The sequence below is a fragment of the Triticum aestivum genome, chromosome 3D (assembly GCF_018294505.1).
Source record: "Triticum aestivum cultivar Chinese Spring chromosome 3D, IWGSC CS RefSeq v2.1, whole genome shotgun sequence".
Lineage (NCBI taxonomy): Eukaryota > Viridiplantae > Streptophyta > Magnoliopsida > Poales > Poaceae > Triticum > Triticum aestivum.
The window spans coordinates 28,209,795-28,224,008 of NC_057802.1; the positions used below are offsets into that span (position 1 = coordinate 28,209,795).

Below are 14,214 nucleotides of genomic sequence, written 5' to 3' on the forward strand. Positions count from 1 at the left end.
CAAAATGCGCAACAAATTTTTTTTCTACACCTTCGTCAAACATTTCTCTTTATTATATTATTGCACAGAACCTAACAGAACAAACATATGGGTCAATCTTAAGCCATCTTTCTGGCAACTACTGTCCCCACATCTACAATCTTGATGACGTGCCCTCCCCACATATCAACACTATATTTATTTCGGTGGCCACAAGCCGCCCGCTGGCAGACCGAGAGAACCAACAGTTCTAGTTAGACCCTGTGCACACCGTAGGTGCACACTCTACGATCGGTTGCCGCCATCTTTCATCGTCCCATCTTCAGGAGTGATCAGCGTATCCACCTCGTCATGCCACACTGTTGTCGACGTCACCGCGATGCCAGACGACACCACCATCCTGCACGTATTCATCCATACGCGCCCGTCGCTGAAACTTGGCTACACCATGTCGCCGAAATCCGCCTTCGGCCTTTCGGTAGATGTAACACCGCTCCTCCTCTTGTCCCCTCCAGCCAGCACTTGCTCCAAAACGATGTCCCCAGGAGGGAGAACATCATCGAATGCGCCATCCTCGTCCAATCCGGTGGACCCAGATCTAGGTTTACCCCGAGAACATCCCGATCAAGTTGACGTGACATGCAACGACGATGCCTCGAGAAGGAAACGACGTCAGAGACGCCGTCATTGTCCGCCAAGACCGCAGTCAGGCACGATTTTCACCGGAAGCCGCGTCGTCCCGATCTCGCGGCTGGCTAGAACCACGCGGAGCCTCGCCATGAAGACGCATGTCACCGCCAGTACTCCGGCACAGATCCTCCATCCCCTCACCGGACCCCTCATCGCGTCCCGACCATCCACGTGAAGAACTGACGACGAATCTGGGTGGGATCAAGATCCATGGCCGCCGCCATGCCCACTATCGCTAGAGAACTCGTCGGTTCCAGGCGGCCATAGGGGCTAGCACCGTCGCCACACGACCAGGGCGTCGTCCTGGGCGTTGCACGCTTGCTCCTCGATGGACTCGCCCGAGTAGATCCATGAGGGTCACCGCCGCATCCAACACCCCAACCCCTTAGGTGTCGGGCCCGCCGCCACCGCGGCCTATGCCAGCAGCAGCCGCGGAGGGGAGGCCGCGTTGTGGTTGGCTGTTGGTGTGCTTGAGATCGCCCCGGCGCACCCTGGGGAGGCGTCGCGTAGGGGTCGCGAGAGGTTGCTTGAGGTAGCACAGCTAGCTATGGACCATTTTGAGACATACTCCCTTCGTAAAGAAATATAAGAGCATCATGTAATTTTTTGCTTTGGCTGTTGCTGCTGATAGTATTTGTTTTCTGTTATGCCAAGAACGTTTAAAGTAAATATGAACCGATTATTCTTCTTTATCAACAGACAGGGGCAAGGCTTTTGCATCTTTCAACAAAAGAAAAGAAAAAGCTTCAGACCCAGCCTGTCATTTATGAACTCTTAATGTGGCTGTCATTAAGATCCTATAAAATAAATTTAGTTCTTCGGCTGTATCTTGTAATATTAAAACTTTTTTCATGTAAAATTAACTCAAGAGAAGCGGCTTTAGATTGTACTAATTTGGAAAGATACAACATACAAGTGTTTTACTCATTTCATTTGGCACATGATACAACAGACAATATTTTACTCTAGATAAGCGGCCTCATATTTCCGTTCTCCTTTTTTATATTTTTAATTTTTAAAGTTCATGAATATTTTAAAAAATTGTGAACATGTTCCAAATTCATTAAATTTTCCAAATTTATGATCATTTTGAATTCATTAAAAAATATGAAGATTTTTAAAGTCAAAAATATTTTTAAACTCGTGGACATTTTTAAATTTGAATAAACCGACCGGAATAAAAAAAAACCCGACCAAGCACGCTATGTATGACTGTAGTCAACGGGAGGACGTCCCCGGCCAACCACGAAGACTATATCTCGCTTAGGGCGAGTGTAGCTTCCGTCTCGCTTGAAGGTTTTTGTTCCCTCATCATAACTGGGCTGGCCCGTTTCATTTCTTTACAAGCCGAAGCAATCCTTTGATGTTCACATTCGCATCAATAACAAAATTTCCTAGATTTGTAAGAACAAAGTTGTGCTCTATGTTGATCACTGCATTCTTAGTATCTTCTAGGACTTTGATAATCTCAGACATTTGAGGCCTTCTCTTGCAATCAATCTGTAGATACCACATTGCAAGCTTTATCATATGAGCTACTTCTTGCTCATGTGGTTGCATATCGTTAATGTTCTTGTCAATCAAATTTACCAACTGATCAGTCTTAACTTTTTCATCCAATAGGGTAATAAGATGGATGCTCTCTTCAGACCTGGAAGTGTCGAGTTTCTTTCTTCCACTGACAATTTCCATGATCACAATGCCAAAGCTATAAACATCGTCCTTCTTGGAGGCCATAGTCTGGAGTGAATATCAGTGATCAGTTTGGAATGAGACTTATGAAGCAGCTGCGCCGAAGCAGTAGCAGCTCCAGGGCTGGATGTCTTTTTGAGTGGTCGATCTAGTCGTCCATTAATAAGTTGTAAGGCATGCCTTTTGAAGTGACCATCATGCAGATCTAACTGAATTTCATTTTTATATAAGAGGGCAAGGATGGATTATGCACACGTTTCTGCAACAATGCAGCTTATGTTTCAGCAGAATGACTCATTTTGTGCAGACTGCTCAAATCCAGAGTTTTTTGAACAATTTTTCCTGCACAATCAGAGAACTGTTGTACAATAGTGTCACCAAAAGAGGGAACAATATGGCTTTCAAACCGTTATGACAATTTCAAAAGCTAAATAAATATGAACTTTTTCCTGTTGGCACCTAAATATAAAATGCTAAACAAATGAAGTCATTTTTTGTTCCCTTTGACAGCTAGAGGGTTTTGCTATAATTCCAATCAGAATATTCAGGATTTTTCGTTTGCAAGCTGTGTGCAAGGGATGGAAGCATCATCAGTCACACTGACTGCATGCAGCTAGAGGAACAGTTGGCTGCATGCCTGCATTGCACCGGAAGGTCCAGAACTCTGCTCTCTTGACTTTGGAACAATATCATACTCCAAGTCAGATGGTTACAGCCATGGCATGCTTGCGTTGGAAACGGCGAGTAACTCAGATGAGGCGTCAGCCAGGCAGGTTGATGGTTGCAGCACACATGGTTGGTTTTCCTTTTATCTTTCTTTTGAACCGATGTAGTCGAGCATAGATGGTTGAGCATTTTCAGCACGCGAATATAAAAAGTACACTACACTGATGTCCTTCCTCCATTACACACAAAGAAAATGTGTTAAGAGTTCAGGTTGAGGAGCTACCAGTGCAAGCAAGCCGCACAGCATAAATGGCAACACCTTTGGATCTGAACAGTTTTGAAACAATTAACACATTAGTACTACTGAAACGCACACTAGACTGCTGTAGAAAGTTCAGCCAGTCAAAACTCCAATGCACATACATGGACAGGAGAATAGCAGGAAACCGATATCCATCTGAATCTACAGGAAATTAATGGGAGCTTGTCAATCAAACTGTAAAATCCCACAACTACATGTCTACAGGTTTAATTCCACTTGCCAACAAGGAAGCTACTCACAGCAGTTTCGGGTATCTTCAGCACCAAATAGCTGAGTACCCTGGCTCATATGAACAATTACATGGCACTGACTCACTTCCAAGACAAGAAAGTAGACATGTTTTGCAAATCGCAGCTGACAAGCACACTCAAACAAACAAGTTTCAGTGATACATGACACTGAAACTATCATGGCTCAACAGAAGACCTGCCAGCCAAGCACAAACACCTAACAAGAACAAGAGACGATGAAATCCGACTTGAAATAATACTAGTAAGCTGAATTCCCTGGATCAGGTATTCAAAAGCATCTTGCTACATTAGAGACTTGGCTAGACTAAGACCACTGCCGACGACATTGATGAAATGCGACAAACTCAATGACAACTAACATCTGCAGCAGCCCTTCTTCACCTGGGGAAAACAAAAGTGCTAATCTGTTACAAACTTGATACAGATACAGACAAAATCTAACAGTAAAATCTAGGAGTATGCAACAGTGTATGAACGAACCATGTGTACAAACTCATGATCAGCACAGCAACATAAAGAAGAGCTATACAATACCCCCACGGCCCCACCCCCCACCCCCTAAAAAAGGAAGAGCTATATAATCTGCATATCATTTATGATCCAAAAGAACAGCCATTTTTTACTTGGCATCACCACCATTTAAATGGATTGTCTGTGTTATTAGCATGAGCAAATCCCTATAGTCGAATGGACAGTAGTTTGAGGGTACATGCTAGCCACATGGGCTGCCAAATATTTCCCAAAATGAAAATCAAACAGTTCAAATCTCACAAACTATATTCAGAAGATTTTCTTACCTGTTACCATTTTAGCACATTAGAACATCAAACCAGACAATCACCTTGTGTAGCATGCATCATTTCCATCACATCCGCCAGCAATGGATGTTCCTAGAAGCATAAGGCAGGTATTTAATAAAGTTCCAACAAAAATACAAATGGAAATGAGAAGGCAACAGTGAGTCTATTACATAGATGAATTGACAAATATAGGAAAAACACGCTCTTGTATTTATGTTTTACAACTCACTACTGATACTCGTAAGAAATAAAACCACATATTTTGCTTTTTGCAAGGAATATTCATTTAAACAATATACATATATATATAGCTACCTCATAATGAAGAATTTAGCTTATAAGAAAGGAAAACATGGCCAAGAATTAATCTCATCTAACTCATCACTCCTCATTTGAAGAAGACAAAATAGAAACGTGCGAAAACTCATAAACACTACCAGCAAAAGTGATCCTGGGTATTCAAATTTAGTAAACAAAGCCTGATTAGAGACAGCAAATACGAAAAAAATGTGTGTTGCAGTAGTCACTTGCAGGATGCTCTTGAATAAGTAAAAACTGAAACTATTGTTTTGGAAGGTACTGTTCGAACAGAAGTTCTTTTATGGAGTTAAGAAAAAAAAGGAAGATTGAAAATATAGTATCAACGAATATAGCTAGCAAATGAGTTAAACCATTTGACATTTGATTTCACATTATTACCCACTTGATATTTGATTTGTTATCTCCCACGGAGGAAGACAACTACATTTAATGATAACACAAAAGAAGGGCATAAGCTTGGCTATCTAGGAAATTAATAGTGAAGCATGACGACAAATATATTGAATGATAACATAAATTAGGCAATATAGCTATAAGTTTGTCTATCTAGCAAAGGCACAATAACTAAGTTTAAGTTGTTACACTTGAGAATCGCAACGAAGGTATTAAGTTACTCCTACAATATGAGGACTAAGGATGAAAAATCACCTGGAGGATAGAAACTCTTGAAAGAATGATAGCAAGTTAAATAACTGTTTTCACAAAGTTTCCTGGACTTCATCGACTTAAGTTGAACCATATAGGCACGACAATCCACAGATAGAAGTATTTCATCACAATCCTCGAGGCATCCCAGTGTATGTCTTATAAGTGTCCTCTTTCCTTGAATCTGTTTAGGGAGCCCAAGAATTGTACGCATGTCAATGGTCTTCCATAGCACCCATGTGGCAACACCATGGCAAATGATATTCCTCTGCCACATTTGTAAGTGAGGGTAAGACAATATGGCGAAGCCAAGCGTGCCATCCTCAGCCTGGATGATGCAACTACCATGGCTAAAATCATTGTACAAAGAGGCCCCTCGATCACAGCTAGGCTCTGCTCATCCAAATCAAACTTAAGTATGCCAGCGCCTATAATATCCAGCAACCAGTAAAGTGCATTACCAACAAGCAAGCCAGGGATACCATAATCAGAAAGATGATACGAAGCGGTTGTCGAAATGATATCACCCCATACACGAGTCTCAGAGGAGTAAACACACACGATATGTTGATTATCCCCTCCGAGATAGGAGATCAGCACCACCTTGAAGGGGCTCGAGTGGCAGCTTTCGTGCACGTGGTCATGGTCAATGGCAGCGCAGAGCACAGTCCCGTTGAAGCATTTTCTTACGAACTCTGGCGGAACAGCCATGAGGCGCTGCTCACCGATGATAGGGTCGCACAGGATGAGCTCATCCCGCCGTTTGTCCGTGAGAAGGACGCGGCCATGGCGGCAATCGAGAAGTTGGACCGCTCCCATGTTGTGGCTGTCGAGATGCAGGTCGAAACGCTTTGGACGGATTCGGTCGGGGCGGTCCATGATGGGGGTGAAGACGATATCATCCTTGCATTGGTGGAAGAGGCCGAGGAGGGGCGGACTGCGGCGGCGGGTCACTCCATCGGCATCGTCACTCGCGTGGGTTTGGGAGCGGCGGCGGCGGCGGCGGCGGCGGCCACGGGTGGTGTCCTCGCTCGTCGTGTTCATTTCGGCGGCGAGGAAACCTAGCCAGTCAGCCAGAGGAAACACTCGTAGTGGTAGCAGCGGGTTCAGTTCACTCGTAGTCGTACTAGTAGCAGTGGGCCTCGACAGGCAAAGTGGTGTTGGGCCCCCGTTCACTCGACGGCTCGTCCATTGTTTCTTCCAGTTCCTGCATCTGCTGCAGCGAGGAGCATTACGAGACATGGTTTTTTGGACTGAAAGATTATTACTAGTACTACCGTCCTTCAAAGAATTGGGTACTGAATCCAGTTACATGTACAGCCCATCATTTCAAATACTTAGACATCCAATCTTGGTGAGCCTGGGAAAATACCATGGGGCAAGCATGGCGTGAACTACGTCTTGGAGAGCGCTCATTTGATGGTATACTAGTGGTTGGGGTGCGCCCCAGGCGCACCTCCTGAAACGTTCCTGTGCGCACTTGTCTTGTTTGAGTGCCCCGACTCGTCACGTACGTCCATTTTACATAGCAGCACATGTCTTAGTCGGACAGAGTTCATTACTCGTTTAACATGCCTTTCCATGCCTCCTCGCACAACCCTCTGCGCTACTATGCCTGTTACTTGTGTACATGAACGTTGCCTTGAGTTAGAGGCAAGATCAATGTCAGGAAATCCATATGTCAGTAGGTGAGATTGTTCGGACAACGAACAAATATCAGGCCCTCTGGGCACGAATACAGTTAGTATACAACAGAGAATCAGATTCACTATAGGAAGTAGTATATGTGATTAGAGTCACACAGAGCATAATTCAGTTAGACAATCCAAATCCAAAAGGAAATGAAGCTAACAAAGAGAAGCTATATGTGACACAAGAGCATTCGAAGGCTTGAAATTCAGTACGTGGGATAGCACACACAAAAGTATTACCAAGGCTCCATCTAGAGTTCACTACATGAGATATATATATGGGCATCAGTTTAGGTTTGACGTTTGTTAGCCCCATCTAGATGAAACATTTTAGCATAGAATATATTCACCATCTCCAGCATGTCCAATGCGCTCACAAAGTACACGAACCTTCAAGCACAAACAAACAAAGCAAACACCTATCAAAATTTAATTTCCTCGACACCACCAAACTCAAACACTACAGAATAGTATCAGCAAACCTCTCAAAAGTGTGCCCCTGCTCAACCACGCGGGGTGTTCCTCCAGCTGCAACCATGTCAGCTGAGAATCCGCTTGCTCCTTCGCCGCGTGATCGTGCGTCACGAACAGCTCCATGGACCGCGGCGTCATCGTCTCCATTCTCCATTTGCCCACTACCTCACACCAGCAGCTGATATCTGACTCGTAATATTTAATATTTTCCGTTTTTCTGAAACATATGTCAATTACATGAATTATCATTTCCATATATGAGAAAAAGAAAAATATACACCAATATGCACCTTGATTGCATATAATATTTGGACTGCACTGATGTGCAGTGAATGCAAAGGACACACTCCAGTTGTCTACAAACAGAAAAGAGCAAATGTCTGATTAATACACATAAGTATGGAGATATAAGCAACAAACATGGCCACATGTAAACAAGCATGGGGGAGAATATCCATCAATTCTGAACCACCTTTTCATTCCTGCCTATTTGAAAAATAGGAGCACATTGGCGAATCTCAGGTCATGCAAATGCATTTCATGCTTACTCCAGAATTCAACAAATTACTATAGAAATATTTTGTTGTCGATTATCAACTAAAGCTGCAGCAAAATTATGGTTCATATGCAATGCATAATGTATCGTTCATCTTAAGCCATGAATAAATATCAGTTGAAAGTGGCATCAGTAGAAGTAGGATATTAGTAAAAGTAGGGATCTCAACATATTAGTGTTTATCCTAAGTCATGGATTTATCATATTCCTAGGAAAGCAAAAGATATTATGCGTGCAATGTGAAGAGGCTAAGAAACTTACCATGATTGATATACCTCAAAATGTTTGATATTAAAATAAGCGAATAATCATGATGACAACTCTTTGATCAACCTGCCAGCGAATGGTTACAATATTCTCCCAACTTCTAATTAACAATTAAATGGTCTTTTCCATCTTTGCAAGGGAGGTTTATTTAATTATCATCATTTGAGAAGCACTGAAGATAGTTGCCAATAGTGGCACTGGTCAGAAGAACAAAAATTGACTAACCAAAAATAATGTATAGAAATGGCAACATGGAATCAGGAGCAAATGTGATGAGCCCCTCCTAAGGGCAGTGAGATACTGAAAATCATTACCTTGGACAACTTGAGAGTAAGATCCAATGAAAGAAAAGAAGGTGTGAGACGGAGTGCAAAATACGTAGTCATTACAAAAAGGAAGCAAGATTCTAGTGAGACGGAGTGCAAAATAACTGATAAAAAGGAAGCAAGATTCTAGAAAGCATGTTACTTGTAAGGCAAAACTTACCTGTGTAACTAACACGCGCGAATTCGAAATATGTAACTCCTATACCTACATAGCAGGATAAGCGCATAACTAATACAAAAGACAACATTATAATTGCCCTACAGTTTTCAGTGGGAAAAAATGATAAACTTAAAGGATGGCAAAACATATTTACATGTAATTGTGAATAATTATGAGTACACTTAGCAACACTATAAGAAACAAATAAGAACAAGAACAATGGATGAATAAATTACCCATCTAGCCAGAAACACTCCCGGACATCCATCAAATGTGGTGAAGTGAACAACACGAAAGCCACAGGATCACATGATTGATTCCCATGGGCATGTTAAACACTACACAAGTGTCCCAATAATACATCGTTGGGAAGCCAATGACTTGATTAATCACAACATGCACCATTCTGCGATTTTCGTCTACCATGAATTAAAGCTCTGTAATTGGTTACATTGCATCTCAGTGCCGAATAGCACTAAATTGAAGTGGCTGCTTAAATTTCAACACCAAATTGGAAAGCCCCAATCATTTATGTATCACACTGGAAATGAAAGGAATCAAATGTGAAAATGAAATGGTAAAAGACGTGTGATACACATAACCAGACCACACATATTTAAATACGTGAATCTTAAGTACATCAGTGTGATATACATGTGTTCAGTGTAGCAGTCAAAGAGGGTGAAACTGAAGTGAGATAGATGATATAAATGCAAGCAGGGAAATAAATCAAGAAATGAAACTGAAACACGTACTGAACATGAAAATTTGTGAGTAATAGGGGATTTAGGAGAGCAAGGGCAAACCTCGGCAAGCAGAGCAGCTGACAAAAAGAGCACTCAGCTGAAAACGAAACGAGAGCACACAAGGCCACCTACAATCCAGTCAAGTGAAGAACCTAGCAGTATACTATAGATGAATCAGTGGACTATAAAGGGGAAAAATGAATTAAGAGAAGTGCATAAAAACAACAAGCAGGTAACTCATAGAGCACATCATCCATATAAAACAATGAGCAGGGGGTGTAGTTGCTTTACAAAACACAGAGATTAAACATTAGTAGACAGCCATCATCACAAAGCAACAAGCACCACCCACTGCATCCATCCTTTCCAAAGCACCAACTGAAACAGTCACCATGCCTACAGTCAGCAAGCAGCAACCATTGGCTGGTGGTTTACAGTAATCATTGGATAGACCGACACATGCACAAGTGACACCCAAAGAACCAAACTAAACAGGGACTGCAGCACACTAAAAACTGATGACACCACACGATCATGCACATGAGCCAGAACGCACAAACACATCCTCCAACAAGCAAGGAGCAAGCGAACCAAAGGGAACCAGGAACAAACAGAAAGCACCTTTTTACAATATAGAACGAATCAACGAAGTAAAGCCTTGAGAGTACATCTCACCTTGCCGATCGACAAAAGCGAGGCCAAGCAATCGAACAAAGCAGCTGACAGATAAGGAAACCAAAACAAGCAACACTGTATTTGAATAGGCTTAATAGGATCAATTATCTATCAGCTATTTGATTTATCTTGTAGAATCAGTCTACAAGTAAAATATTGCAATTAATAATCATTTATGCTAGGTCAGGTCCAATGCCGTGGCATATTGCACAGAGTTTGATCAAATATTTTCCATGAATCAGCAGCCCATATTTTTAATTGTTGTTGCACACCACATACAAAAGCAAACTTTCGCCCCACAATGCACACTGAAGATCAGGACAGATTTAAGTAAGGTAGACATCAACAGATATTTCTACTGTGGCCATTCTTATATGGCTATTAACACAAATTCCATTACGAATAGATGCGGTGCAGATCATGCTAGGTCTTCATCCCAGATACTAAGGTTTCACCACTATGGAGTTAGTTGACTATATTTCTTTCCCCCACAAAACCAAGTTCTTAATACAAAACAAACTTAAGTCTGCAAGATACGCACACTGAACAATCAAGAACAATAATAGACAAGAGGATTTTTAGCTCACCTTCTGATTTCATGGTCGCTTTCTCATGAACTCATCGAGAGTGAATACAGACTGCAAAAACAACCATGTATACTGAATCAGTCATTATTCAACATGAACACCACAAAAACTGAAAAGTTTATTGCACTGGCTTTTGCGAACCTTGACAGTAACTCACCGAACTCTTGATGGCTAGATTAGAGAGAGAGAGAGAGAGATTTTTGTGCCTGCTGCACCTTACGAACAAAAATTGTAACCAACTTCCTCCCTGACAAGTAACATCCACCTCCACACTTCAGAACCAAAATCAGAAATCCCGACGGGAGAAACTGGAAAAATAGATGTGAATGCTTTCATAGAAAATGAAGAAATTACACCTGCAGGGTGGAGGAACATGGCAAAGGAAGGAAGTGAAGAAATTAGGATCCGGCCACCCCGGCTCCGACAATGATGAGGTCTGTCAGGTCATCGACTGCCTCGCTCCCTATGCCGTGAGCGACCGTGCAGCCGTCCTCCAGCGCGGGGATCCCTTCGGCCGGAGCCCTGTGGCGGAGGCGCTGGCGCCCCAACGCGACGGCGACGAGGACCACCGCAAGTAGCGTGGCCGCGGCGGCGCCAACGCGCTGCCAGACGCCGGCGGCGGGAGACGGTGTTGGATGATAGGTGGAGCTCGGGACGGGATACGAAGCACGAGCGCCGTGAGGGTGGCGGCGGCGGCGGCGGCGGTGGTGGGAACCCTAGCTGGGAGGAGAGAAGGAAAGAACTATGAGCGAGGGGTGCGAGCGTTTTGTGTCTGTCCTCACTCGACACAGTAAAAATGCGACAGTAAAACCTGCGGATGTGGCACGCACGAGGGTTCGCACTTTGCGCGACCGTTAAAGGGTTTAATACCATTGTTTTTCTGTTAACTCAAAGCTCTGTAGTTAGCTGCCTTCGCATGACTGAAACTGTAGACTAGGATAGTAGGGGTTGTTTTCCTTACCTCGGGTGTTTAATGGGTCTAAATATGCTTGAAATTCACTGATTTACATTTCCAATGCATGTATCTCAAACCAAAGAAACACACATATTTACTGAGCTTGTTTGGTGTCTTGGGGACTAGGGTGGCCCTAAGAACGTTATCATCTGTGCTTTGATCGATGAGGCTCCCACATTTGTGTATGGTGTCAATGAGAATACATACACACCAGACATCGACATTATTTCAATTGCATATTTTCTACCTTTGCTCGTAAGGGTTACTATTTTCATCCTCGGTTTAGCTGCTAGCTCTCCGCCTCAATTTGGTTTGTACAGTTGATGAGTGCATTTTCTCTCATTTTTACCTGTGTTTAAACCGAATATTCTCAGATATTGGAGATTATCACTTTGATTTGCCCACTAATTAATAATTAAATGCATAGTATAGCTAATCTTCTTTTTTTTGTTCTTTGCAGAAATGGACGTATTTAGGTGGGAAACCAAGCCATGTATATGGTCGTGAAGATCAATCCTGTTTAACTGGGCGCGCATAGAACGTCACATAAAAGAAGATGATATGTGTATGACCATGGTCGCTCATACCAGCGGCCGTGCCAGGTGGGACCGACTCCATGATGTCATCGTTGATGACTTTCTTGAAGGGACCCAAGCCAGAATTGGAACGAATGCGCCCTGAAACCCTATTTAGGAGACTATAGGTGATTGCATCATGTAATCACCATGTATCATCATTTGCTAGCGTGGTTTTGGGGCATTTACTCGATAACTTGCATCATGGCCTTGACAAAAAGCAATCCGTACTTCTTTGACGATGATGCTAAAATTATACAGAACGATGGTTCTTTCAAGATATTTGCATGGTTCACCCACCGACGCAACTATGAGTAATTATGATGTGGGCATCCGTGTCATAGCTGAGAGTTCCAAAACAACTACATGCTCATTTGATCATGCGAACAAGAAGCAGATTATTTGTGTTGGAAGAATCCCTATTGAGCTTGTTGCACCAGATGAAGTTAAGCCAACATTTAGAACTCCATGTGCCGTACACACGTTGTGGTAGGAAATATACGAGTCAAGTTTGATTCGGTTTGGCATAGGTGCAGTATAGGTGAGTCAAGTCTTTGGTCTAGTACTAGTTACGTGGTTATCTTAGTCTCCTAGGTGATTAAGGTGGCCGGATAATTAATTAGTTAAAATCCTTGGTTAGTTTGAATAGGAGATAGAGTCCGTATCTATCTTGGGTGCTTTAGTCGGTTTGGTCAGATTGGTGTTGCCTATATAACAGGCAGGCTTCGGCCGTGTATCCAGTTTGGAAGTTTTTGTTCTTCTGAGATTGAGATAAACCAGAAAAGTTCCCAGTCGGGGGACACCATGTACTGCGTTTCTGCGACCTTTTGAGGGAATGACTGCTACTGCGTTGAGGCTGGTGATCTTGCCGCAGATTGGTTTTTGTTCTTGTTAGATAATAGCGAGGGCTGAAATCTTTTTCTACCTGATCATTTACTTTGAGTACGGTATTTTTCTAGTTATCACAGATCGTTCTGCTACGCCGTGACGACTACAGTACTGTGAAAGATCGGAGTATCCCTCGCACAATTTAGCATCTCGCTAGTTTGTGTTTATCAAATTATCTTTTATCATCACACGGGCAAATTCTGCAGAGAAAAACATACAAATCTTTCTATTGTGTCATTTTTGAATCGTTGCTCTATAACATGTTACATATCTTGTGTTATTGCCGGTGTTGCGATGACATGAGCCTACACATGGATAAGAAGGCTATAGTTGTTTGAGAAAGAGTTTCTATGAAAAAAAATGGGAGAGCTTAGGAAACTTGGAAACTTGTACAATTTTGTTCATTTGCCAATAAGTTCTATTGATTAGCCTTGTTTTTAAAGTTGTGCCAATTAAGTTTGAAATACAAAATGCTGAAACTTGTTGGGAAGATGGCCGTCTTTACCTCCGCCTTTCAAGACTTGTGGAATACTAATAAATTATTGGAAGTTATTGAAACTCATTTTCAAACTAGACCGAAACATTAAACCTTTGTTGATGTTGAAACATGTCATCCTCTTTTTGTGTTTTGAAACCTGACAACAGGCCACATAATTCTTGCATTATGACGACATTCTTTTTCCCTGATAAAGGGCGTTTTTATTAACTTAACTTAAAATATATCATCAAGCAGATACAAAGCATCATGAGCAACACCCGACCTCTGCATTATAACATTCTAAAATCCATTCCGGTTTTTAGCTTATTTTTTATTCTTTATAACCCGATTCTCAATATAAATAACTAAAATTAAATATTTGAATTACTCACTAATTGCATATACGTCCTTAAAAAGCCTAAGGGCGGAGTGAGGTTCTTGTTTAGTTTTCGTCATTTTTCTTTTTGAAA

The 14,214-nt window shown here is 42.2% G+C and overlaps 2 protein-coding genes across 23 annotated transcripts; both read right to left on the reverse strand.

Moving 5' to 3' along the window:
* Positions 1–3,429: 3,429 nt before the first annotated feature.
* Positions 3,430–6,674, reverse strand: LOC123077078 (uncharacterized). The gene is made up of 3 exons (XM_044499292.1): positions 5,370–6,674; positions 4,398–4,490; positions 3,430–3,981 (listed from the first exon to the last, which is right to left on the reverse strand). Exon 1 carries the CDS (start codon positions 6,606–6,608, stop codon positions 5,526–5,528), a length of 1,083 nt encoding a protein of 360 aa, XP_044355227.1. The 5' UTR covers positions 6,609–6,674; the 3' UTR covers positions 3,430–3,981; positions 4,398–4,490; positions 5,370–5,525.
* Positions 6,675–7,135: 461 nt separating this feature from the next.
* LOC123077079 (uncharacterized) lies at positions 7,136–11,640 on the reverse strand. Of its 22 annotated transcripts, none has more exons than XR_006436384.1 (9): positions 11,205–11,640; positions 10,990–11,095; positions 10,849–10,899; positions 9,077–9,738; positions 8,841–8,885; positions 8,669–8,677; positions 7,822–7,887; positions 7,540–7,748; positions 7,136–7,447 (listed from the first exon to the last, which is right to left on the reverse strand). XR_006436384.1 is itself a non-coding variant. In XM_044499293.1 (3 exons), exons 1-3 carry the CDS (start codon positions 7,971–7,973, stop codon positions 7,431–7,433), a joined length of 378 nt encoding a protein of 125 aa, XP_044355228.1. In that variant the 5' UTR covers positions 7,974–8,677; the 3' UTR covers positions 7,136–7,430. The 22 variants fall into 22 exon arrangements, 1 of the variants encoding a protein (XP_044355228.1); XR_006436387.1 differs by having other exon boundaries at positions 9,647–9,738; positions 11,205–11,637; XR_006436382.1 differs by having other exon boundaries at positions 8,841–9,738.
* Between the last annotated feature and the right edge of the window lie 2,574 nt (positions 11,641–14,214).

What these genes read in the sequence shown, in the direction of transcription:
- LOC123077078 (XM_044499292.1), bottom strand. Translation starts at nt 6,608, where the DNA reads ATGTCTCGTAATGCTCCTCGCTGCAGCAGATGCAGGAACTGGAAGAAA.
- LOC123077079 (XM_044499293.1), bottom strand. Translation starts at nt 7,973, where the DNA reads ATGCTTGTTTACATGTGGCCATGTTTGTTGCTTATATCTCCATACTTA. An exon ending in AAATATTATATGCAATCAAG is followed by an intron (nt 7,749 to 7,821) that starts GTGCATATTGGT and finishes CATATGTTTCAG; the next exon opens with AAAAACGGAAAATATTAAAT.